Consider the following 24,507-nt stretch of genomic DNA (forward strand, 5'->3'; position numbering starts at 1 on the left):
ACACTGGAAGCAACAGAAATCCTTTTCCTTCCCCTGTCGTGCTGCAGCTCGGAGTCCCAGGCGGATCTTGGCAAGGTCATGTCTCCTTTTTGTTTGCAAGCTCCTCTCTGTTTATTCCCCTCATTTCCCAGATGCTGGAATCCTGCTCTGGAGATGAAGGTGGCGTGGGAAAGTGGCTCCTGTACATTTTGTTTTTGCCCTCCTGTTCCCTGTCACCACCCACATGCAGTGAGGACACTGTGGACACATCACCCGCTGGTAGGGGATTGTCCAGGGGTGTTGGGCACGTGGGTAGAGGACAAGCTGTGGTGACAGGGAAACTGAACCACTGCCCACTCCGTGTCTACACGTGTAGGGACACCCACGAGGCTCTGTGCCCACCTGGCCATCACCCATCATGTCACCTGTCACAGCTCTCCCACACCGACACTGGTCACCCGGGGCAGTGGATGATGGTATTTAGTGGGTATCCAGGTGTGGCAGCCTGTGGAGCTGTGTCCCCACTAAAGATATGGCTCAAAATTTGTCTTTACAGGCCGCGCAGATACTGCTGACACCCGTGGGCAGGGGGGAGAGGTGGTGGTTCTCCACCAGCCCCACCCCGTGGGACCTTCAGCCCCACAGAGGGACCCCCCCGGCCTATGGAGGGACCTGCAGCCCCATGGACGAATCCACAGCCCCATGGAAGGATCCACAGCCCCATGGAAGGATCCACAACACCGAGGAGGAACTTCGGATCCCACAGAGGGACCCCCACAGAGTACCTACAGCCCCATGGGGGGATCTTCATCCCTGTGGAGGGTTTCCTGTCTCCATGTAGGAACCCCTGGCCCCGTGGAAGACCCACATCCCCATGGAGGGAACTCTGTCCCTATGGAGGGACCCCCGACCCCGCGGGCACACTCTCAGCCCCAGAGAGGACCTGCAGACCGGTGGAGGGATCCCCATCCCCATCCCCATCCCCATCCCCATCCCCATCCCCATGGAAGGACCCTCAGCCTCACAGAGGATCCGCAGCCCCACGCAGGGATCCCTGTCCTCATGAAAGGACCCCCATCCCCAAGGACAGCCCCCCGTCTCCATGGAGGGATCCCATCCCCACGGAGGGACCCCCGTGCCCACGCGTGTCCCCGTCGCGCGTGCTCGCTCTGCCACGTGGGACCCGCGAGAGCGCGCGGCGGGGGCGGGCCAGTCGGGGCGGGGACAGTGACAGCGATGGCAGCAGTGACGCGGCTGTCGCGGGGCGGGCGGCGATGAATCTCAGAATGCCAGAATTAGGTTTAAGGCACCACCGCGGGTCATCAGCTCCCACCTCGCTGCTCCAGCAGGGCCATCCCAGAGCACAGGGCACAGGGTTGTGTCCAGACGGTTCTGGAATATCTCCAGTGAGGGAGACTGCACACCTTCCCTGGGCAGCCTGTTCAGTGCTTGGTCACTGCACAGGGAAGTTCTTCCTCACGTTCAGGTGGAACTTCCTGGGCATCAGCTCCTGCCTGTTCCTCTGGTGCCATTGCTGCCCCCGGAGCAGAGCGTGGCCCTGCTCTGAGCCTCCCTGCAGCCAGGGACAGCCAGGGACAGCCAGGGACAGCCAGGGACAGCCAGGGACAGCCAGGGCTGAGGGCTCCTCTCAGCTGTGTCTCCTCTCGAGGCTGAACAGCCCCAGCTCCCTCACCCTTTCCTTGGCAGGGAGATGCTACAGGCCCTTCCTCATCTCCGCAGCCTCCACCAGCCCCGCTCCAGGAGCTCCATGTCTCACTGATCCCAAGGCTCTCCAGCTGAGCCCCCCCAGGGCTGAGGCACGATCAGCTCCCGTTCCTGCTGCCAATGCTCCTTCTAACACAGCCCAGGATCCCACCGGCCCCTTGGCCCCCAGTCCAGGTCCTGCGGCTCACGAAACACTCGCTGTTTGCTCCAAGCGCTCCCAGGGTTAGGGTTTTCCTTCGTGCGTTTGCAGGTCGGTGGTGTTTCCATCCCAGGATGAAAACCCGCCAGGTCCCCTCACGGCCCTGCATCCTCCCGAGTGGCCAGGTGGGCGGGACCTGTGGGGGTGGGCGGGGCTGAGTGTGAGTGGGCGTGGCTCAGGCGGGGGCGGGTTAGGGGCGTGACTAGACAGCTCGGGGCGTGGTCTGTGCGTAGGGGCGGGGTTTGGCTTGGAGGCGTGGCCAGACTGGCAGGGGGCGTGTCTTGAGAGAGGCGAGGCGGACAGGCCGAGCAGGGGCGGGGGCGGGGGGCGGGGTTAGCCCGTTTGGGGGCGTGACCAGGCCAACCGGAGGCGCGGCTAGAGAGCGGCGAGGCGGGCGGGCGAGCCGGGGCCGTGCGGGGGCGTGGCCGGAGGGTGCGTGGGCGGGGCTGGGATCAGCGCGGCGGCAGGGGTAGGGCTCGGGGGCGTGGTCGGATGCCGGGGGCGTGGCCATTCCGGGGGCGTGGCCGAGCCCTCAGCTGACCGGCCGCCATTTTGTCGGTGCCGGATCCCCAGCGCCGCCCGGAGCTGTGCCCGCGGCCGGGGCCACCCGTGCCCGCCCGCCCGCCAGGGCATCCCCGCCCGTGTCCCCCGCTTCCCTCGGCATGTGAGCGCCCCGGCACCGCTGCTCTCACCCGGCTCGAGCGGCAGCAGCACCGCGGCGGCCCCCCCGGCCGGGCTCGGCCCCTCAGCCCGGCGCAGGCCCCGCCGCCGCCACCATGGCGCTGAAGATGGTGAAGGGCAGCATCGACCGCATGTTTGACAAGAACCTGCAGGACCTGGTGCGCGGCATCCGCAACCACAAGGAGGATGAGGTGAGGGGACCCTTCCCCGCGCGCCGGCCCGGGGGTGTCACCGCCGCCCGCTGGGGCCGTGGCTGGGAAGGGGATGTTGGTTTGGGAAAGGGGGAAGCGGGAGTCAGAACGAGGAAGGTGACGCTGGGGTGTGGGGCAGCAGGGACAGACACGCTGGGAGAGAGCACGCAAGCTGCTAAGGGAGGGTCCTGCTTGGTGCTCACCTCCCCGTTCAGTGTGGTGTTGCGGTGTTGAGATCCCTGATACACATACAGACGTATATGTATTTATATATGTATATGCATACACATATGTATTATAGAGGATTATAGAGTATTATAGAGGAATAATACAGAGGAATTACTTCCTCTCCAGCCCTACGGTCACGTGCTGTAGTCAACTATGAATTCTTCACCCTGGAGCTGTTATACAGGAGAGCTGAGCTCAGTCCTAATTCAGCTTTCAGACAGTTCATGCTGTGCATCTTCTGACTAAAATGCCCTTCTTTCAGAGCTGTTCTAGGTAGCAGTCGGTTCTCTGTGTTGGCCTGTTATCCGCTCTTGTGTGAGAAGCACGTGATCAGGAAATTAGTATAGGTGAAATAATTAGTCATCAAGAACGTGTTATGTGAGACTCCACAGTGAAGTGTCACATGGTAATTGAGAAGTAACGGGCATCAAGAATGTAATTTGTGTTCATCTTCAAATAACTTATGACCTGAGAAGCTTTCTTATGTGTGGTCTAACAGCTGGACTTTGCTGGTATGTTGGGGGGTTGCTGTGGAGTCAGTATCACTTATCAAAAGCCTCTGGAAGAGTTGTAAAAACGCTACTAAATTAAGTACTTGGAGAAGTGATCTTCATTGCTGGTTGAAATGAAACACAAACTACAACTTCCACAATCTCTTGACTGTCCAAGTGGATTTGAGGCCCGTTGTGCGCAGGTCAAGGGGTTGTTTGGTAGTGAGGATACCTTGAAAAACGTGTATTTTTCACAGAATTGTAGACCATACTGTGTTGGAAGGACCCATCAGGATCATTGAGTCCAATTTATTTCAGCATGTGCTAAAAATATGGTGTTGGTTTGCTGGCAGAGGAAGGCAGTGCTGCTGTGCTGTGCCCTGCAAAATGTGGGAAATACCGTGGAGTGGCAACAGCAAATTTGTATGAAATTTATAGTGAGGTTGATGAGTTCTGCCACAGCTGGACTTGGTGAGCAGTATTCCTATGGAGCACTCCCCCCAGTGTGTTGTGCTGCTTTTAGTAAATCTGCTTTATTCTTTTGTGCACAGGACAGAAAGTTTCATCAGCTGTCAAACCCTTGAGGATCTTCCTGGTGAAGGTCCAGGTCTTTGTGGCACGAGTTCTTTGAGAAGAATTGAATGAACTTTCTGAAATAATTTTATGACAAACAGCTTCATAAAGAGCATCGCCAGCCACACCAAGTTTGTTCTCAGTCTGTGACAAGAAATGGTTAAAATGCATTGGCTTTGATGCCCTTTGGAGTTAGGAAAAAAGCAATTGGACAGTTTTGTAGGGCTCTGTGTAGTTGTAAGAAGCTGTTACTCGGGTATATGCACGCTCTGGGATTCAGTGAGGTCAAAGCAATATGTTGTCTCTTGCAACAGCTGGGCTGCAGCATGATGGCATTTTAAACTCCTCAGTTTGGAGTACAAATTGTGAGCTTTTAAAATAGATAACTATAGGGATAAATCCTTTTTATATCCTCACGAGCACAGGAAAAATTAAAATCCAAACGAGGATGTGTTCAGCTGATTGAGACATTGCACTGGTAAAATGTGTGTGTTCTGTAGCATAGACTGGGAGTCCTTCAAACACTTTACTTCATTCCAGAGAGTGGCTGCAAACAGCTCAGGACTGTGTCTTTTCCTGGCTCAGCTGGAGAGAGCTGTAAACCTGCTGTTGAGCTTTTGGGTGTGGATTCAGTTCTTCCCAGGCCGTGGTCAGGGCCATTGGCTAATTTTCAGGTGATGTTACAAAATCAGAATGCTATTTTAGAGGAAGTAGCTGCAAAAATTCTTCCTCTTTTCCTTACAGTGCTTCCATTGTTAATTGGATCTATTAAAAGTTGCTTCAGTACTGAATGTAGTTGTTAACCAACGTTTGTCTGCCTCAAGATAAGTGTCTAAGCCTAAGACACACACTCTCTCCTATTCAGAAAAGCAAATTAGTTTAAAACAAACAGCAGTGTGCTTTATTTGGGGAGGATATTGGTTGTTGCTCTCAGTTCAACAGGAGTTACTCCAGAAAGAGCTGTCTCTGGAAAGGAACTACTGTGATTGTTAAATAGCTATGATATGAAAAGAAGGCAAGATTGTTGCTTTGACTTCTGATTTACTTATGCTTTTTGCAGAAGGTTAGTTTATTTATATGTCTTGGGTTTGGTGTTTTACAATTTAATCACATGGAAAAATCTTCTGTCACTTATTCCCTCATTTCTCTGAGCAGTCTCTCCTGGTAGATCTGAGATGGAAAGATTTATTCCTTTCCACTTCTTGTGCAGGTACCACGTGAGCATATCTGGTATTTCACTGACCCATCGAGGCTGTGTTTGCAGTGCAGGATGTACCGAGTTCTTGTCACCCCAGTTCACACGTGGGTTTCCCCTTGCAGCTCTTTGACCACTGCACTGTGCTCTTGCTTGATGGGTTTGTGTTCTTCCTGTGTTCTGTGACCCTGAATCTCACACTCCAAGGTGTGTCCTGAAGTCAAAGGATGCCACAGTTCTTTATTGATAAGTTGTGTGTCCTCCTCAGCTCATTAGAGGAGCTGAGTGTGCTGGAGGCTGCCTGGTTCTCGAGCTCACAGCCTCTCTGCAGTGTGTTCATTCCTGTCAGAGGCATTTCCATTGTCCTTCCTGCTCTGTATCCAAAGCTGACCCATTTATTTTGAGTTTAAAACACTAAAATTGAAGGGATAGGCTTCCCTAAGGATGTGAGGTAAGAGAGAGGAGATGTTTAACACCGTCACTGCTCTGTGCAGAATTATTCTGTCCATTTTCCAATGTTCTGGGGAATCCTGGAGCTGCATCATCCTCCTGCAGAGTAAGTGCTGTGGAAGGAGTGAGGTGGCAGAACAGCATTAGGTCTTTCCCAGGTTTGACACGTTGTGTTTACTTTCCAACAGATGCTTTAGTCCCTGTGGTGTTTCCCAGTACTAGTTCAAAGCCAAACCTGCAAGAACAACTTGATCCTACTGCATTTTCCTGACTTCTCACTTCCAATACTTCATTCTGTTCTTTTCATTTGGAAAAGGAATCCTTTTGCTAAAGAAAGTGGTGTCTTACAGCAGTTATTAGGTGGTTTTGTATGCCATGGAGTAACTTCTCCCAGTTTGTGCCTACTGCTTCTGGATCTACTCCACAGCATGCCCAGGAGGGGAATGGCTTGTACCGTAGGTTGTTAAAAGTGTACTGGATTTTTGCCAAGATAGTCCAAACTGATAAATGATATCTGTTCTCCAAAATGTGTAATAAGGGACAGGATAATTCCTTTATGCTGTTTGGCCCTTGCACAGTTAAGAGTTTGTTGTTCCAACAAGGAAGCTCCTGTCAGATGCTGATGTGAGATGTTCCTTTATAAAACTGAAATTATAAGGTAATAGAAACAGATATTGAGTGTGCTTTGTCCCATTCAGACAGCAGCCCTCTGTTTCAGGTGTCTTTGTCTTATTGGAGAACTCTTAAGGAGAGAGAAGGGATTTAAAAAAGTCGTGTATGAATTACCTGTGCACTTTGCTTATAACTTGAGAAAATTGTCCCCCTCTTCTCTGAGACTTTGCTGTGTGTGCCAGGATTAGCCCTTCGTGTTTCTGGTACTTTCAGGAAAAAGCATATTGAAAAATTCACATTTTCCTGGCTGTGGTGGTGGATGGTAAGTTTGCTGGTTTACACTTAAGAAGCTGTTTTGTACAGAAGCAATTTGGAAGAGTGAAAGGAGCAATCAGTGCTGCTGGTTGGAAAAACAAAATTAATTTCAGTTATTAATATAATGCTAAATGGGAGGAGCATTGTGTGTTGTGCTGTGAAATGTGTGTTTCACTGTCAGCCTGAGCTTTCCAACCTGGCAGTGGTTTCTTGCTGCTGAGTGAATGTTACCTGAGGACAGGGGACTTGTATTGTTAGAAAACCTTTTTTCCCCCTAAATAAAGGGCCTGTGTGTTCCACTGCTCACTTCCAGCTTCTTCTGTGACATGTTTTCAGATGAAACGATGCTGTGGGGAGTTTTGAGGAATCTTTTCACATCACAAACTCTTCTGGGCTCAGCCTGTCATCAGGGAGGCTGATGGCCTTCTAGTGCTGGGGCTTCTGACAGATTGGCCTCAGCCACTGATGCAATATTAGTATTTAACGGTACAGGATGTGGGATGGAATACAATCAGGGAATTTTGAGGAATGCTAAACAGCTTGTTGGTGCCTGAAAGAACAGACCAACTGCTGGGCAGTGCAGTTCATTGATGACAGACAGCTCTTTCAGGCACTGCTGCTCGATCAGTTACTGCGTGGCATATATGTGTTGATATCTTTGAAGGCAGCTCATTATTCCACCCACTTCCAAGTGGATCTAGAGTTGCTATTGTTAATTCTTTGCGTGTGTGAATCACTGGAAAAGACAAAGTTGGAAATAGAAACAATACACAAAGAGGGTTGGATAAGGACCTCACACCAGTTGGTGAAAACCCAGTCTGGGACTGGCCTCTGAGACCCAGTGTGACAGTGTCCTGCTGTACCTGCTGTGTCACGGAGACAAAGGGCCTGGAGCATGGAACACGAGCCAAGATGTGGGCTTGTTCTCCTGTGATTACAGGCAGGAGTAGCTGAGGCTTTGCATTAGTGCTGCCTTTCATTAGCTTCTTGCTTTCTCCTCTATTAAATATTACTTAATTGACTGTGGCATAAGTGGGGATAATAGCTTTGTTCCCAGTCCTGATCATTTTGTAGCCATCTCTACTGAGGGTTTGAAACACTCCAGACAGATCCACACTGGCACATGTGGAAGTAAATATTGTGCCTAGGCAGGTTCAGGGGAGAGAAAGAGCTGTCTGGTACCTAAGGAATGGAGTGACCAGACACTGTACCTTTATTGAGGCCAGGGAAGAAGAGCCAGAAAAATCAAAGTAAAATATAGATATAAGTTACATTTCTTCACTGTGATCATCTGCAGAGAGTTGTATATTTGATGCTTTTTGATGCACATCTTTGTCCTAGTGCTGTGTGCAGAAAATGAGGCTTTTTGTGATTGCTTGCCATCAGTGTCCATGAAAGTGACCGAAAACCTCTTCCTCCACAATGTATGTGAGTTAGTGAATATGTTTGTGTCCAGAGAGCATCCTTAGGTTCTTCATTTGGAAGTGTGCTTGGGAGTGTGTCCTGTTCTTGGTGCCTGTGAAGGGCAACATTACATGACAGGCACCAGAAAGAACAGAGTCATGGGACCAGTTACAAGGAGGCATTTGTGTTCATTAGGTTATTAAAAACTGCTGATCGTTCATGCCGGAGAATTGAAATGTTTCATAATCTAAAGGGGAGTCTGCTAAAATCCAGGTGTCAGGAAGCGTAAAGATATTTGAGTAGGGTAGAAGTTGCAGAAAATAACATGGTTAGTGGTAGTGTTAGGAGCTCATAAAGGTGGTTGAGTGTTTTATTTGAAATAAGAAGCAGATGTTCACAGTAACTGAAATAAGTGAGCCCTGTTGGATCCTTTGTGTAACAGTGTATTAGGAATGTTTGGTTCCTACCAGCTCTCCCTTGGTCACTGCCCAGCAGGTTGAGCAGTCAGTTTGTAAACCCTGGAGCTGAGTGCTGGTTTTTGTATTAGCTGTTTCTTTTTATTGCTGTTTTTATGATTACCTGGATGTTCAAACCTGACAGCTTCTGCTGAGAGGTTCCCCATGTTGAAAGTTGTATAAATGGAGGTATGTGTCACTGTGGGAATGTTGGAACTTTCTTCTTGTTGGATCAATCTTCGTGGCAAAGCTGTATAAAATACATTGCCACAAGTGTATCACTGTGTTAGTCAGCTTCAGCCTTGAGAGTGGATGTTTGTTTAGTGTGAGTGATGTGATTGTACAGCAGGGAGGAGGTGAACAAACTTACTTTAATTACACAAATATTTGTGCCGAGTTTAAGAAGTCAGGAATGGCCATGAACCATCTTTTTCTTCATTATCCTCCTTACCTTTCCATAACTGCGAAGTACTCACAGCTGTGCATGAATCAGTGTTAGAGCTTTGTAGTATTTTCAGTGTTACATTTTTATATGGTATTAATTCATCCAGTCAGCTGAGTCTCAGCAACAATAGCTACTTTAGTTCCTTAGGAGGAAGTGACTGTTTCCTATGCATCCAACAAAGCACGTGCTTTAGTGAAGCCTGCCTTTATCAGAGCCTGAAGCTGCACAGAGAGATGTCTGGAATAAGCAAGTTGAAAACTCTACTGTAAAAACACTCACATAGCTTTTTGCATAGTAATGTAAAAATAAAACTTTGGGTACATCTTGTATTTGCAAGGATGAGCACTTTTATCTGACGCATCTCTCCAGGCTTAAAAGTTGTCTACTCGGATATGGCTTAGACAGCACAGGCCCCTGAGAATTGTTTAATTGCTGTGCAATTAAATTAGCAAATACTGTGATCAGACTGGAGATGTGCTTGTATAAAGGGACAGATCAGACTGGAGATAATTAAGGGACATCTCTAAACCCTTGGTGCTGGTGCCTGCTTTCTGATTTACACCAGGGTTTGGGGCTTGCTGCTGGCCACTTTCCTGATTCTCAAGGTGCCAGCAGTGATCTTGGCCTTGCCCACCTGGAAGGGGCCAGGGTGACTCATATAGCTAAACCCCAGCTTCCTGCATCAGTGCCTTCTGTGTGAAATCCTGAATTGTCTTTGGGTAAACCACCCAAAGCTGTCTATGGGACACTGCCAGAATGTCCCAATGCTTAGAGGGATGCTGTAGGTGCTTGAAGTCACTTTGGACAAGCTGCAGCTATACAGCTGTTTCTTTCCTGAAACCCAATCTTTGTGTTACAAACCTGCTCAAAAGATTGTGTTTTTCTGCCCTGCTTTAAGGGGCTGTAGTGGCTGGTCTGGGGTTGGATGTCTGCTCAATTTTAAGAATAAGGTTCAAAGGTTTTAATTTATTTATGATTTGGTTTAGGATAGATGCATGCATGCACTGTGCCAGATTTCAGTTGGTGTGTATAACTTCAGCAAACATTAACAAAAGAAAGAGCTGAACTGACTTTTTGCATTCCTTCCTCAGTGTTGTTTGGCCAAGGAGTCTTGTGATCTCGCTGTGCTTGTACTAGACAAGGGGGCAGTCAGTAATGCATCATGTTTCTAATAAATAATATAGAAGTCTGCTGCAAATGAACCAGCAGAACCTCGTGCCTCCAGTGTTGTCACTCAGAACAGTACATTGGGCTGGGATCTCAAGGCTATATCAGGATGAGTGAATAAATCCTGGAAAGCTGGGTAGCAAAGACAAGCTAGGGCATGTTAAAACATGTACAGCAATGCTGTTCATCAGCACCTGAGTGAAAGATAAGTTTGGCTTTATGAAAATGCCCTTCAGGTTTGTAACCTGTTTCCTGAGCTCTTTCTTGCAGCTGGGTGCCCTCTGCACTGCTGGACTTGAGCTGCTGCAAACCCATCAAGATGAACACTGTGCAACTCACTGCTTATTCTCTGTTCTGTCCTCAGCTGCTTTGCCTGGTGTATGCTTTGGTGAAGTTACTTGTGAGGAGCATGTGCCTTGGAATTCTTTCTATCCAGCCATGGAGTAGCCTTAACAAAAGATGCTCTTATTTATCCCATATAGCTTTTTTCCTACAGTATTTAAATAATACAATATTTTTATGGGCGTTAACATGTAATATGTTGATCTCTAATGCTGCATCCAAGTCAGTAAAAAGCAGAGCAATTTGCTTTTTAATGTCCTTGTTTGTTACTTCAGTTGACTTACTCTGTACTGTTGTGGACACGTGTATATTCTTTCTGACTGGTTCAGTGGTGTTTGACATGCAGTGCTGCTTTGGGGCTTTGAGAGAAACCTGGCATATTTCTTCCCAGCCTTCTTCTCGAGTCAGGAGCTGGCAGCTGATCTGTACTGTGCTGGGAATGGGATCTGCTGCCTGAAGCACGAACAGACCTGAAAGTTCCTTCAGCTCCACAAGGTGTCTGTGCTGTGACTGCCTTTGGTGTCGAGCATCGCAGTCATGTTACAAGGTTGTAGCAGGGGGCATCTTCCTCTCGTGTGAGACCATCATGTGCTTGTGCTCAGCGTGATCTCATGGAGTTCATCTCAAAGTCCTAGCAAAATTGATAAATCCTGTAGTGCTTAAAACAAAAAATGTTACCTTTTGTGCTTATTTATTTTTGTGTTCTCATTATTCTGGACTTTTCTGTTTTACCATGGTGTAGTTACACATTTATATCAGAAAATATCTGGTTCCTTGTGGCATTCCCTGTCAATATTTTTTTCCTTAAAACATTGTATTTAACCCTGGAAGCGCAAGAGAAATAGAAATTAATGTTCACTGACATTTTGCTCTTTCATCTGGACTTGGATGTTGCAGTGACAGGTTTGAATCTCAAGTGCATTTGGTTTGCTGGTTTGTAACCCAAAGTGGTAGGAATGTGAGTTTGCCTTCTCTTGGGTTTGGAAGGTGGTTTATGGCTGAGGTGAGAACAAAGCTTCTTAAAGATTACTGCAAATGAGTGGTTTGCATGCTTAAATTTAATGTAAAGGTTCTGCAGTGATCTCTATCCCAATCATTAGTGTGTTCCTGTCAGCTAATGAAAGAAAGTACAGCATAGAGAGTCACATTTCTTAGGAATGTAATTGTTGTACAGATTAGTGATTTTTTTTTTTTTTTTAAACTTCACATATTGCTTGAGAAAGATAATAGTCCTTCGTGAACATCTCTGAAATTGTCAGCAAACCCCAAGTTCTGTCTTGGCTTGGAATAAAGTTTTAGTGTTTTTCAAAGTTAAGTCAAAAAACATGGCTTGGAAATGAAAAATCCTATAAAATGACATTTTTGGCTTCTTACCATGACCCACTCTCTCCACCCTCCTTCCATTTCCAAGGGACTGTGTCTTTGGTTCTTGATGCCTTCTTTGTTATTTTAGCCACTCACATTCATTTAAATGCATGTATTTTCCAGGTGAGGTCTTGGAATTCTTGAGGAATTTGGGTTTGTTTTAAAAAACGACTGTGTATTTTGTTAATGAATATAAAATATTCCAGCATCTCTTTGGTGCCATACATTGAGAAATGCAGTTGTGACTGTGCTGTTCTCACAGCTTTGTTGAGTAATCGCTGCTCACATCTGCATGCTGTACTTGGGTTTTAGCTGGGCTGCTCCGGGCGTGTTCTTGTAATCCTCCTTCGGAGACAGAACAATTACCAGAGTGGTTGCTATAGCATTTCATTAAGGAGCCTTTTCCACCGAGGCGGGGAAGGCTCCTTTCCCACTTGGCAGCCTAGCAGAAATAAAAGAGAGCCTCTCAGCTCCCTGCCCGCTGCTCTCAGAGCCTTTAACTCTGCTGCCGGGGGACATCCCTCCTTGTGAGGATGTTCCTGTGCCTCATGGCTCTGCCTGTCCTCCCCACACTCTGAGTGAGGGGCTGCCTTTGCATTGCCTGGCTCCCTCAGAGCCCTCTGGCTGGCCATGTCCACAGGTCTGGCAATGTTGTGGCTTAGAAATGCTCCTCAGTCAACAGGCCAGAATGTGTGAGCCATCAACACAAACCTGCAAATTAGAGCGTCACAGAATTAGTAAGGAATTAACAGCTAAGAAATATATTGATATTGTAATGAATAGTGTGAGCATAAATGAACTCCTGGCACTGCTGAGGCCCCAGTTTTGGGGGCCTGGGGTTAGTTTTGGGCCCCTCATGATAAAACAGACATTGAGGGGCTGGAGCATGTCCAGAGCAGGGGCTGGAGCACAAGTGGGATGAGGAGCAGCTGTGGGGGCTCAGCTTGGAGAAAAGGAGACTCAGGAGGCACCCTCTTGCTCTTAAAACTGCTTGACAGGAGGGTCTCCTGCCAGGTGGGGGTCAGGCTCTGCTCCCAGGGAACAAGGGACAGGAGGAAATGGCCTCAAGTTGTTCCAGGGAGGGTTTAGGTTGTATATTGGGAAAAACTGCTTCGTGGAAAGGATGCTTAGGTATTGGAAGGGACTGCCCATGGCAATGGTGGAGTCACCATCCCTGGAAGTGTTCAAAAAACATGTGGATGTGGCGTTTGGGGACAGTTAATGATAAACATGGCAGTGCTGGATTAACAACTATTGAACTTGTTGATCTTAGGAGGGTTTTCCAACCTTAGTGGTTCTGTGATTCATAGGACCTCAAAAGCATTTAAGGAAAACCTGAGCTAGTTATATCCTGGGAAATACTTATTTTTAATTACCACATTAGGAAATTGCTGTATTAAAAGGATTTATGCAAAACCATAATCAGTGCTGGGCAAGATATCCAGATTTTTTGCTGTGTCAGTATGTAAATGTGGAGATTCATTTTTTTCTTCTGTTTAGGCCTCACTGAGTGACTACAATTTTTTTCATTGCATCAAGTGGTTGTTGTCCCTTTTGCTGTCTGGTCTGACCCCAGTGAGCAGTTTGTGGGCTGCAGTGGGGGGTCTGAGGGTGTTGGTCAGTGGGAAGGGCTTCGGTGCAGGTCCTGTCCGGTGCTGTGCCAAGGTCAGCAATTCCCTGAGCCAGAGCCTCGTTAAGGATCCACTCCTGCCTGAGAGTTCCCTCCTTGCTTCTGTGGGTGCTAAATGTGCCAGCGAATCCAGCCGGGTGTGGTGCTTGCATTTCAGATTTAAGTGGGAGATTGAATAGATCAGTTTTCCTCATATTGCTCATTCATGGCAGTGCTGCTCCACGGGATTAACAAAAAGTTAATACCTGCTGATCCTGTAAAGCTTTCTATATATAGTGCCTGTCATTCCTTGGAGTGTTTTGGGATTTGAAGTACAGCTGTTCTGGAAGGACTTCTTTCTGCTCTCTCTGATCCCTTTTTTTCAGCTTTAGGTGTGATTCTGAGTTCTAATATGCTTCTCCAGAAGTTGGACTAACTGGTAGGCAGGGATTTGCCTGTGGGATGCTGGGGCTGGTGACTCTGGAGCCGGGCTGGGCTGGGCTGGGCACTAATGAACTTCCCTGTACTCTATTTATCTTTATTTTCCCGCCTCCTGCTCACACAGTGGGTTGTGTTCGACTCTGAAGAGGTTGCCAGGAAGCTTGAGCTAATGTTTGAATAGTTTGGGGATAGATGCAGTCGGAAATAAGTGAGGCTTTCTGGTTATGGACGTGAAGACTGAGAACCTGGCAGTGTTCTGCCCTGAGAACCAGCACTGGCCTCACTGCCCAGGATGTGGCAACAAGATACAAACGTGAAGGATTCTGTGACACTGTTCCAGTGTGCTCTTCTGTGGGCATAAAATATTCAAGGCCAAGTACAATATATTTGTGGATCACTTGCATGTTGTGTAAGTCACTCTTTCAGCATCTTTGATCAAAGTATTTATTTTCTACTCTCAGAAGGTTTTTTTAGTTTATACTCAAGAGTTTAAACTTCCCGTGTGAGTTGTTTGGACCTGAATCACTCTCAGGCAAAGGGTTTAGAATCCCAAATCCCCCAAACACTTAATGTTGTGTCCAGGTAGAGTCACCTGGACAGGACATTAAGTGTTTGGGGGTGGTGCCATCTCCAGTTTTGGCAGATATGATGTGCTCACCTGTATCCAGGAGGACAGGTTGGAATCTGTGTAGATGGAAAGGGTTGTTTGGTGTTTACAGTGCCCTCCCTTAACATGAGAATTCCCACTGTAAAGGTAGGGTTTATATCCCAAACACAGGTATTCAGGAATATCTTAAATTTCTTCAAATTCATTCATTTGGCTGCTGAACACCCCCAGCTCTCCCAACCTGGCCCCAGAGCAGAGGGGCTCCAGCCCTTGGAACATCTCCATGGCCTCCTCTGGCCTGGCTGCAGCAGCTCCATGTCCTGCTGATGTTGTTCCCCAGGGCTGAGGCAGCTCTGCAGGTGAGGTCTCACCTGAGGGGGCAGAGGGGCAGAATCCCCCCATCCCTGCTGCCTACACTGGGGGCTCAGCCCAGCACAGGGGGGTTTCTGGGGGTCAGAAACCCCATGGCTGGGGCAGGTTGAGCCTCTCACCCACCAACACACCCAAATCCTTCTCTCCAGGGCTGCTCTCCATCCATTCTCCACTCACTGCTTCTGGTAGCAAACTTCTGTGACTTGAAGCAAGAGTGTCACTCCAGGACATTTGTAAAAGACTAAAAAATGGTTGTGTTAATGCACAAAAATTAGTGTAAAGGGGAAAAAATGTTAAAATCAATCCAGTGGAATTCTATGCTGAAAATATCTTTTTGGTGGAAGGTAATCATATTCAGGCAGGAATTAGGTAATCAGTTTTTGACCTGGTTCCTCTGGCAGTAAGGAATGTGAAATACCCTGGTGCATGCATGGCTTTGAAAAGAGAGATTATTTCTTTGCATTTAAATTTTCATGATTCCTGTAGCAGATGCCTTCAGTAGTTAAATAATTGTGGACTGGAAGAATCTCTGGCTGAGCTAACTCTGCTTATAAAGTAAAATCTGTACAGATAGTTTTAAATCACATGTTTTCCACATCCTTCCCACAAGAACAGATGTGATTGCTTGGAAAGATATGAAGCACCAATATTTAAATGTAAACATTGTGACATTTGGCTCTTCAAATTGCTGAGAAATTCATACAAATAACTGTTATTTATCAAAATGAGTAAGTGGCAAAAGGGCTCATCTAAGTTGAGAACCAGAGAAGGGGTTCATGACTTTCCATGGAATGTGCCATGGCAGGAAGCATCCAAGAAGCACCTGTGTCCCACTGAGACTTGTGCCATATCCCTTCAGGCACAGGGACTGCTGTGGGTGCACACCCACAGTGTCATCATTGGCAGCGTGTCCAAAAGTGGGGTAGCTCAGCGTGGTTTCATCAGTCACCTTTAATTTGTGGGCTGTTAAGTGTTTGACAGCTTCTTGTCATGTAATGAGCGGGTGTTCTCTGGCATCCCTCTGGGGGAAGTGAGCCTTCTAGGAATGGTGAGCTCTGGTTTTGTTCAGACCTCTGCCTACTCAACCTCCATTGAACAACTTGATTTTTGCAAATTTTTGAATCTAGAGCTCTGGAGTGAATGGTGTAATTGCGAGGGAGAGGCAGAAGGAAAAACCACCAAAGAAATATCTCATACTTTTGGTTTTGTAACAGAATTGTGGCAGTTCTTTTTAATAAGTAATTTTGTCAGAATGAAGTGCTTGCTAAATAGTGTGTGTGTGAGATTTGGTGCTTCCAAATGCTGAGTGCTGCTGTTTCTCCCTGCCAGCATGCTGGAAATCTTGAGAACTGGTAAAGAAGCAAAAATTTTTGTTTGTTTTCCTCAGGCAAAATACATCTCGCAGTGCATTGATGAGATCAAGCAGGAGCTGAAGCAGGACAACATCGCAGTGAAGGCAAACGCAGTCTGCAAACTGACCTATGTAAGTGCCTTGCTGGGATCCCATGGAACTGCAGCTGGATTCTGTTCCTTCCTGCTGACTTGCAGCCAGCCTTGCCTCTGAGTGCCTGCTGCCCTTAGACTGCTCTAAGTGCAGGCTGCAGGGACAACACTCCCCCAGCTCTGACGTCAGAGTCTGCACGTTCCTGCTCTGTTTGGTACAATTGAATTTTATTGGGATGGATCAGGAAGTGAATCTTATTTAAAACAAGCAATTAAAAAAAGAAGTTGTTTTCAACTGAGCACTTTAAACTGGTTTTGTTTCTCTTTGCTCAGTCCTTTGTCGAAGAGGAGAAAACAGAAATAGTGGTAAAGACTTATTTTCATGGTTCTGTTACGGTCTTTATTAAAAAAAAACACACCAATGCTTATATAACTGAATATCACAGAATCACAGAATGGTTTGAGTTCAAATAGCCTTAAAGCTCATCCAGTGCCACCCTCTGCCATGGGCAGGCACACCTTCCACTATCCCAGGTTGCTCCAAGCCTTGGCCAACCTGGCCTTGGACACTGCCAGGGATCCAGGGGCAGCCACAGCTGCTCTAGGCAACCTGGAACTACTGCAAACTGTTTAAAACTTATTTCTGGTGGAATTGTGAGATGTCTTTCCCTTACTGCAAGTGGTGTAGAATGGAACATTACTCACAAACCTGAGATGTCTTTTAGTATTATTTTCAGACTCTTGTTACATCTTCAGTTTTGGCAGGTATCTTGACCTATTTTCTTGAGTCCCTTATTTCAGAAGTTTATCTTGGCTTCTCTGCTCACAGTTACAGATGCTGGGCTATGACATCAGTTGGGCTGCTTTCAATATTATTGAAGTCATGAGTGCTTCCAAGTTTACATTCAAGGTGAGTTCTCTGTAGCTGCAGCTGTCCTGGCCAGGCTGTCAAGATATCTTTTGTGAAAAGCAAGGATATTTTTATACAAAGACCACCTGAGATTCCTAGTACCAGACATTTTTTCTTTTGTAATAACTTTATAATTTTTCTTGAAAGATTTGTTTCATGTTCTGTTGCAAACCTTTTTCACCAGACAGAGTGGAATGTTACTTTGAAAGGAATGGTTTCCAAATGGGGCTTTAGTACACGAAAGTCAGGAGTCAACACAGGCAAAATAAATGTAGTAGACAATCCTACCTTATTTCAGCAGCTTTGTGTCATTGAAATGTGTTGTAACAAAATAGAGAAGGTGAAGGTGTTTTATTATCCAGAAAAACTATCAGTAGAAACATTACTTGTCTGAAGTTATTCTTTCCTGATATAGGCCCCCTTTTCTAGAGATCCCTGTCATACCTCTTCTGTTACACAAACCAAATCTTGCATCTTTTTAATATTGCTTATAAAGCCACCCGTTGTTTTCCATCTAAACATTGTCTAAATTGGCTTTAAAAGCAAAACTTGTTTTCCTTCTTGCCTTTTCCCAGCGCATTGGTTACCTGGCTGCCTCCCAGTGCTTTCATGAAGGGACTGATGTCATTATGTTGACAACTAATCAGATCCGAAAGGTAAATGTTTTGTTTCAGTTCTTCATTTTTCTTGCACTCTCTCCCAACTTGTACTTTCACATCTGTACCAAGTATTTCTCTTGTAGGAGTATAGAGGTGTTTCAGTAGAATTCTTGATTTGCAGTCTCCTGTCATTCCACAAGCTGAGGGATTAATGAAACCCTCAGGAGCTGTGCACAGCCCTCCCTGGTGCTGTCTCATAGCAGCTCTGTGTTTGTTCAGCACAGAGAATGGTGACAGGAATAGCTTTGTCAGTATTGCTGGTCTCTGAGGCAGTGCTTATAAGAATGTAACAGGCAGGAAAAATGTCCCCATTCCTGGAGTAAAATGAGCAATCACTTCACTCCACAAAATTTTTACTTGTTGTCTGTAATTCCAGATCAGACTTTGACTTCTGTGGTAGAATTGGGTGTAAAAATGATGAAGAGTGTGTGGAAAGTTGTGTTCTGTATTCATGTACCTGAGTGTGTTGTATTCATTTTCATAGAGCTTGATCACTTAGAGTTACTGGGTTGCAGCATAATTTTCCCATTCTTGAAGTTACAGATATTTTTTAAACTCTTAACTTTAATTTTTTGAAGTATCACTGCTTTAAAACCTGACTGATCAGTACAAGATGTGCCTACATTTTTACTATCTAAGGAACCAAAATGTCTTTTACTTGCTTTTAAAAGATCACTAGGATGTTACCCAGTATCTTCCTTAAAGAACTAGTGCTTTTCTCTTTATCTTTTAAACTATTGCATGCTGAATATGAATATCTATTTTCTTCATTACGAACACTTTAATTTTACTGAATTTCATTCTCCTAGTGGCTACTTCCACTTTGTGCCCAAGTTTTTACTTAAAAGCATCTTTCTTTATGCCTTTTCAAGTCTCATTGATCCAGCAACTTTAGATTTTAAGGATTTATCAGTTCTCAAAATACATTAAATCTGGATGAATTGCAGTTTTTTACTCCTTAAGAAGTAGATTCCATTATTCTTAAAGTAGACTCTAATTTCCTACCACCTGCAGCAGGTTTTTAAATGAGATGCAAATGGCACAGACCCCTGAAGGCTGACTATGTTTAGCTCTCCTGAAGCAGCTTTGGTGTCCACATGGATCTGGACTGTTAATTCAGCAGTCCATGTGGGAATGCTCTGTGCAGCTTCTTCATAATTTTGTTTCCTGATAGCTGCAATTTATAATCTATACTTGAACACACTCAGAGGTTAATTTCACTATGGTTAAGTGTCTGAAGCTTAGGAAGACCTGAAAGACTGTGGAGGGCTGTGTAGGATACTGACCTAAATAGTTCCAAGGAAACTTGACCAACGAAATATGTTCCACCCCATAGCTTGTGTCCTGTCTCTATGAACTGGAAGTTGTGGTGCTGCCAGCAGCTTGGAAGGAAAATAATCTCATTTCTCTAATATATTAAGCTGGGACACCAGTGAGCACTCTTCAAGAGTGCTTGTTCCCAGTGAAGTTGATGGCACTTGGGCTTTGACTTAGTAGGGTTAGTGTTTAATACCAAGTTTTTAGGACTTTAAATATGTTTGTGATCCTAGAATGAATGTTTCAAAACTATTTCCATTCCTAAAACACCACCAAGGTGTGATCTCTCTGATTGCTTTTATGTTGCAGACATCCATCTCTTGCTTAATTATGGTTCCTTGTGCCCAGTATTAAACCCCAGGCTGGCTGTGTTTTAGCAGGTGTTAGTAGTTGATATATAAATATTCCCATGAAGCAGAAGCTCCACTTCATTTGTGTGGAGTCAGTAAAATTAATCTGAGAAAATTGTTTCTTGCCATCCTGTGTGATCTTAAATTTTTGAGCCTGTTTTTCTCTTTTTAGGATCTGAGTAGCCCTAACCAGTATGATACTGGAGTTGCACTGACTGGCTTGTCCTGTTTTGTTACTCCAGATCTTGCCAGGGACTTGGCAAATGACATCATGACATTGGTGAGTTGCTAAGGTTGAATAACTTTACCCTGCAACTGAAGAATGTTAACTTATTCAAATCTGGTAAATATCTTTAATTTAGAACTGATACATGTGAAAACTGCTGCTTTGTTCTTGTGGGGGTTCTGGGGAGCTTTTACAGACCTTAGTTAGATCAAGAGGATCACCTTGAGATATATTCATTGGTTTAGGTGATAAACAGCAGCATTTTGCTCTCACCTCAAAGATGAGTTTTGAAAAAGTAGTTGAGTCTCCCAGGAAGAGCTTTGGAGACAGGAGTGTGAGCATAAGGACCTGAGGAGAGCTCTGGAAACAGCTTTGCTCAGAGCCTGACTGCAGTTGTTTTGTTAACAGATGTCTCACACAAAGCCTTACATCAGGAAGAAGGCAGTGTTAATCATGTACAAAGTTTTTTTGAAGTACCCAGAGTCCCTCCGTCCTGCATTTCCTCGCCTTAAAGAGAAACTTGAAGATCCAGATCCCGGTGAGTGGATTTTAGTGAATTCCTTCTGCTCCCACACATGGGAGTTCATGTGCTTGTAGGGCTTGTGGAGAGAAGAATGCATAAAAAATACTGCAATCATCTTTTGGGCACTGGCTCAGCTGTGGCAGGGTAGGTGAGCATGGGAGAGTTTTGTCAGGTGTTACCATATTAAAAGTATATTCTCTGAAATGTCTATTTCTTCAAACCCAAAGCTACTAAAACTGTATCAGTGGATTAAACTTTAATGGACAAAGCACCTTAATGGTTCCTGGTTTGTTACTTACTAAACTTGGTATTGAAAATATTTCAGCTTATTTCAGGGTTTGGGGTTCTTTTTTTTTTTATTTCCTGTGCTTTTTTTAGCAAGCTGCAGCTATTGACTTGAGTGGACACACTTAAAATCATTTTGCCTCCCTCAGTGTATTTTTTATTTGAGTCCAGAGTGCTGTTTGGGCCCCTCAGTACTGTGACAGTGCAGGTCAGCAGCAGCATAGGAAATTTGCAAGTGCTCTGTATCATATTCACATTTTTACTCAGTCTTCAGGAAGTGCTGGTGTTCCCTTACTGCACCAAAACAGTTATTTTAGGAATTCCATGTGTATTTCTGTGATCTCCACTTGATTTGTGTCTGCATTTACAGGGAGAAATTTAGTTGCATTTCCTGGACTATTTTATTGTGGGCATGGAATATTCATCTTCAAGGGACAATGTTTTATTAAAGAAAGCAAAACACACACATCCCTCACCTGCACAGAGAGGAAGAAAATCCCTGTTGTGCTTTAGGAGAGAAGGATTGCTCTCTGCTAGGACACACAGCCTGTCTAGACTAAAACATTCCAAACTGAGAACAATCCATCTAGATGTTGAGCAATGAAAAAGGAGTGAATTTCTCCAGTCAGATTGTTTAAGGAATTTTTTGTTTTGTATTTAAACATGTCTAAATAATACATATTAGAGAAGTCAAGAGTGTTTGGAAACTTTCTGGTGGGTGGTTATTGATTGTTGTTGTCTGTGTCCCACAACCAGCTCTCCACAGTCCAGGGCAGGGATGTGGCAGTGTCCTGTTTTTTCTCATGCTGGCCCCAAAGCAGATACCTGGCTTGCTGCTACATTAGAAAATAGCCAGAATTAAATAAAACCCTTTCTCAGTTTGTTTTTGCATCACTGCCTCAGGGTTGGGAATGAGGCCAAACCATTGGACATACAGGTCTGAAGCTTCAGCTGCTTTTGCTCTGGGGTTTCTGCACCAGAAACTTCAATTACAATGAAGGCATTGATGGGATTTGTGTTTTTCCCACTTGTTTTCCCCAGGTGTGCAGTCTGCTGCAGTAAATGTTATTTGTGAGCTGGCTCGACGCAATCCCAAAAATTACCTTTCCCTTGCTCCGCTCTTCTTCAAGTTGATGACATCATCAACCAATAATTGGGTTCTCATTAAAATTATAAAACTGGCAAGTATTCTGCTTTTTGTTTACAGCATTAGGGTTCTCATTAAATTACCTTGGGTGTGAAAATGGATTTTGTGCTGGGAGGCATAGTTACCATTCAATCTGAATAAAAAGAAACCAGAAATATCTTCTAATGTTTGTGAATGTAACCAAAGAGAAAAATATGTTAATATAGCTTGGTTTAAATACAGTGAGCTGTAATTTACATAATGTTTTGAAGCTGTTTAAAAGCAGCTATTAACTCACTTTCCTTCTCTTGGAATAGTTTGGTGCTCTTACTCCATTAGAACCAAGACTGGGAAAGAAACTGATTGAGCCCCTGACCAACCTCATCCACAGGTATGTGTGACAAATCCTGCCTTGTTCACTCAGCACCAGGGAGGACCTGGTGGGTGGGTCAATAGCTGGGGTGGGGATGCATTTTTAAACGTTTTCCTGAGTTTCAGTATATTGGCTTGAAGTCTCAAAAGATACTCTCACATCAGGATCGTTTCTGAAAAACCTGAGTGAGGTAAAATACCTTGAAGGAAGGTCTCTGGGTGTCTGACTGTCAGCATAAATTCCTCCAAAGGATGCATGAAAATTGGAGCAATTTGCCTTCCTTTCACTGCATTTCAAGCCAGAGATGACTTTGGAGGACATATAAAAACTCTTGCTTGAAAAAGGCTCAGCTGTGTATTTGCCTCTCCTGTTCACCTCACACGTTTGATTCCTGACTTTTGGAAGTGCCTTACTCACCAAAGCAGCATGACAAGGAATGTGTTAAAGTCCCTTCTCATGCCTTTGGCAGCTCAGATGTGTTTTGAAAGAGGTTCTTATAATACATATGTGCTAAATATAGATTAAATTAAGTTGAAGATATTTTCCCTGTCCCTTGTTAAAGCTGGTTTGTGGTGTAGTGGTTCTAATTCTGAACTGAAATCAGGAAATAGATGCATTGGAGGGAATACATAGATTCTCCCAGTTATGAAGAGGAAGTGTGATCTTAGGCAAGAGTTGTTGAGTGAAAGTTTTTTTTTGACAGAACAAGGTTTTAAACAGATATGTGTGCTGTCTTGAGAGCTGCTCTAGCCAGATGATTTCTGTCCATCCTCCTTGTATTCCTTTAGGGCAGGTTCAGAGCAGACCAGCCTGGCATCCAGACACCTCTGGGGGTGTGGCAGCAGTAACAAATTGGTACAACCCACCAGAAAAAGCAGGAAGATGGACAATCCGACCTCCTTTCCCCAAGTCCCACATAAGTAATTCCTAGCTGTGAGGACTGAATCTTCTTTGGCTCGGTCTCCATTCACTCATTTTGGATCTCAGAATGAGTCACAGCACCCTGACCTGTCCCTCTGAGTGCCCAGGGAGCAGCAGTGTTGGTTTTGGTTCTGAGCATCCCAGGGTGACCTTCAGGGCATCGCTGTGCTGCTGCCTCTGGGGCTGTGCTCCTTCCCTTTGTGCCCTGCACCAGCAGCCTGATTCTTTGGGGCTTGGGAGGTTCCCTGTTTCCCTCTCGTGGAGATCAGGCTTTGTAAGGACCTCTGCAGTCCTCAGAACTGCACTGTCTGTGTTCAGTTGGCAAAAACAGCCTTGAATGTGAGTTTGGGGGGAGATCAGACACTGGAAATGGGTTGCTGACTTCCAGGGATGGGAAGTGTGTTCCTGCATCCCAAGACTCTGCTGCTGGGACATGACTCACTGGCTTGGAGAGAGACTTGAGCTCCTCCATCTGCCTTACCATGAATTTTTGACCTTGGGCAGAGGATTTAATTTGATTCTTGGACAGGATTGCTTCAGTATTCTGTGACTCCTGCTGGAGTTTGAGTAACCACTTCCTTTCTCATTCCCTGTGTCACAGTGCTTTTACTTACCGCTTTTCCAGAAAGATTTTTAGGTTTTTGAACATTTGTTTAAAAATTCCTCCCCCCAACAGTTTCTAAGTGAGAATAATTTCATCTGTTTGAAGGGATATGGAGCAGAATATTGACAATTTCTTGTGAAGTTCAGGGTGCTAACTAGCTCGAAGATACTGCTGACAACTTTTCAAAATGTGCTGGTTTATTCCTTATTTAATATACTTGATTTCTGTTTCAGCACCTCAGCCATGTCTCTCTTATATGAATGTGTGAACACAGTAATAGCAGGTGAGAACTGAACCTTGGAACATAGAAAAAAAAAAGTGATGAACTTTGTCATCAATTAACACCATCTGTAAACCTTTTTTCTTTAACTTAATGAATTTTATAATGGGATAAGTCTCCTGGCAAACTTTGTGTTGCTGTGGGGCTGAAATCCTTTGTTGTCAGTTGGTGAGACACAGTCACTACAGCTGTGTTGTGTTTGCTGAGGGCTGAAACCAAGTACAGACAATGAGATTATTTATATGCAAGCTCCTAAATATTCCTACAACTACAAAATATACCAGCAGCAATAGAATTGAAACGAGAGTGATGCCTCTTTGCCAAGTTTTCTTATGTGATGATGGATCAGACTTTTTTTTAAATTTTGCAACTTTGCAGCTTAAAAACGTGCTGTAATTCCTTAGAGGCAATTGGAATTACTGATTGACAGTTTGACTTTCTGGGGAATGGATATAAACCCCATAACTAGGAGAGAGAGAGAAAACAAAGGCAAAGAGGGATAACACAATATTCCAGCTCAGGCTTGGCACTTTTCCTATCAGAGTGTGAAGCAGAGGGTTATTGACATTCACAGTTTGTCTGTCTGTCTCCTGTGGGTACTTTGGATAATGGTGCAGAACTTGCTGTGCTGGGTCGGTTCAGAG

The 24,507-nt window shown here is 45.2% G+C and overlaps 1 protein-coding gene across 2 annotated transcripts in view; it reads left to right on the forward strand.

The window, feature by feature from the left end:
* Positions 1-2,441: 2,441 nt before the first annotated feature.
* Positions 2,442-24,507, forward strand: part of AP3D1 (adaptor related protein complex 3 subunit delta 1) — a 43,232-nt gene continuing 21,166 nt past the window's right edge. The window contains exons 1-9 of one of the 2 annotated variants that reach the window (XM_085040820.1): positions 2,442-2,775; positions 16,234-16,329; positions 17,119-17,199; positions 17,775-17,855; positions 19,698-19,805; positions 20,160-20,289; positions 21,601-21,740; positions 22,003-22,076; positions 23,817-23,866. In XM_085040820.1, the coding sequence (XP_084896946.1) occupies positions 2,680-2,775; positions 16,234-16,329; positions 17,119-17,199; positions 17,775-17,855; positions 19,698-19,805; positions 20,160-20,289; positions 21,601-21,740; positions 22,003-22,076; positions 23,817-23,866 (856 nt within the window). In that variant the 5' untranslated portion in view covers positions 2,442-2,679. The remainder of the gene's footprint in view (positions 2,776-16,233; positions 16,330-17,118; positions 17,200-17,774; positions 17,856-19,697; positions 19,806-20,159; positions 20,290-21,600; positions 21,741-22,002; positions 22,077-23,816; positions 23,867-24,507) is intronic. The other variant, XM_085040819.1, reaches the window with a different exon arrangement.

The sequence above is a fragment of the Lichenostomus cassidix genome, chromosome 28, assembly GCF_008360975.1.
Source record: "Lichenostomus cassidix isolate B80296 chromosome 28, HeHo_3.0, whole genome shotgun sequence".
In the NCBI taxonomy this organism is placed as follows: domain Eukaryota; kingdom Metazoa; phylum Chordata; class Aves; order Passeriformes; family Meliphagidae; genus Lichenostomus; species Lichenostomus cassidix.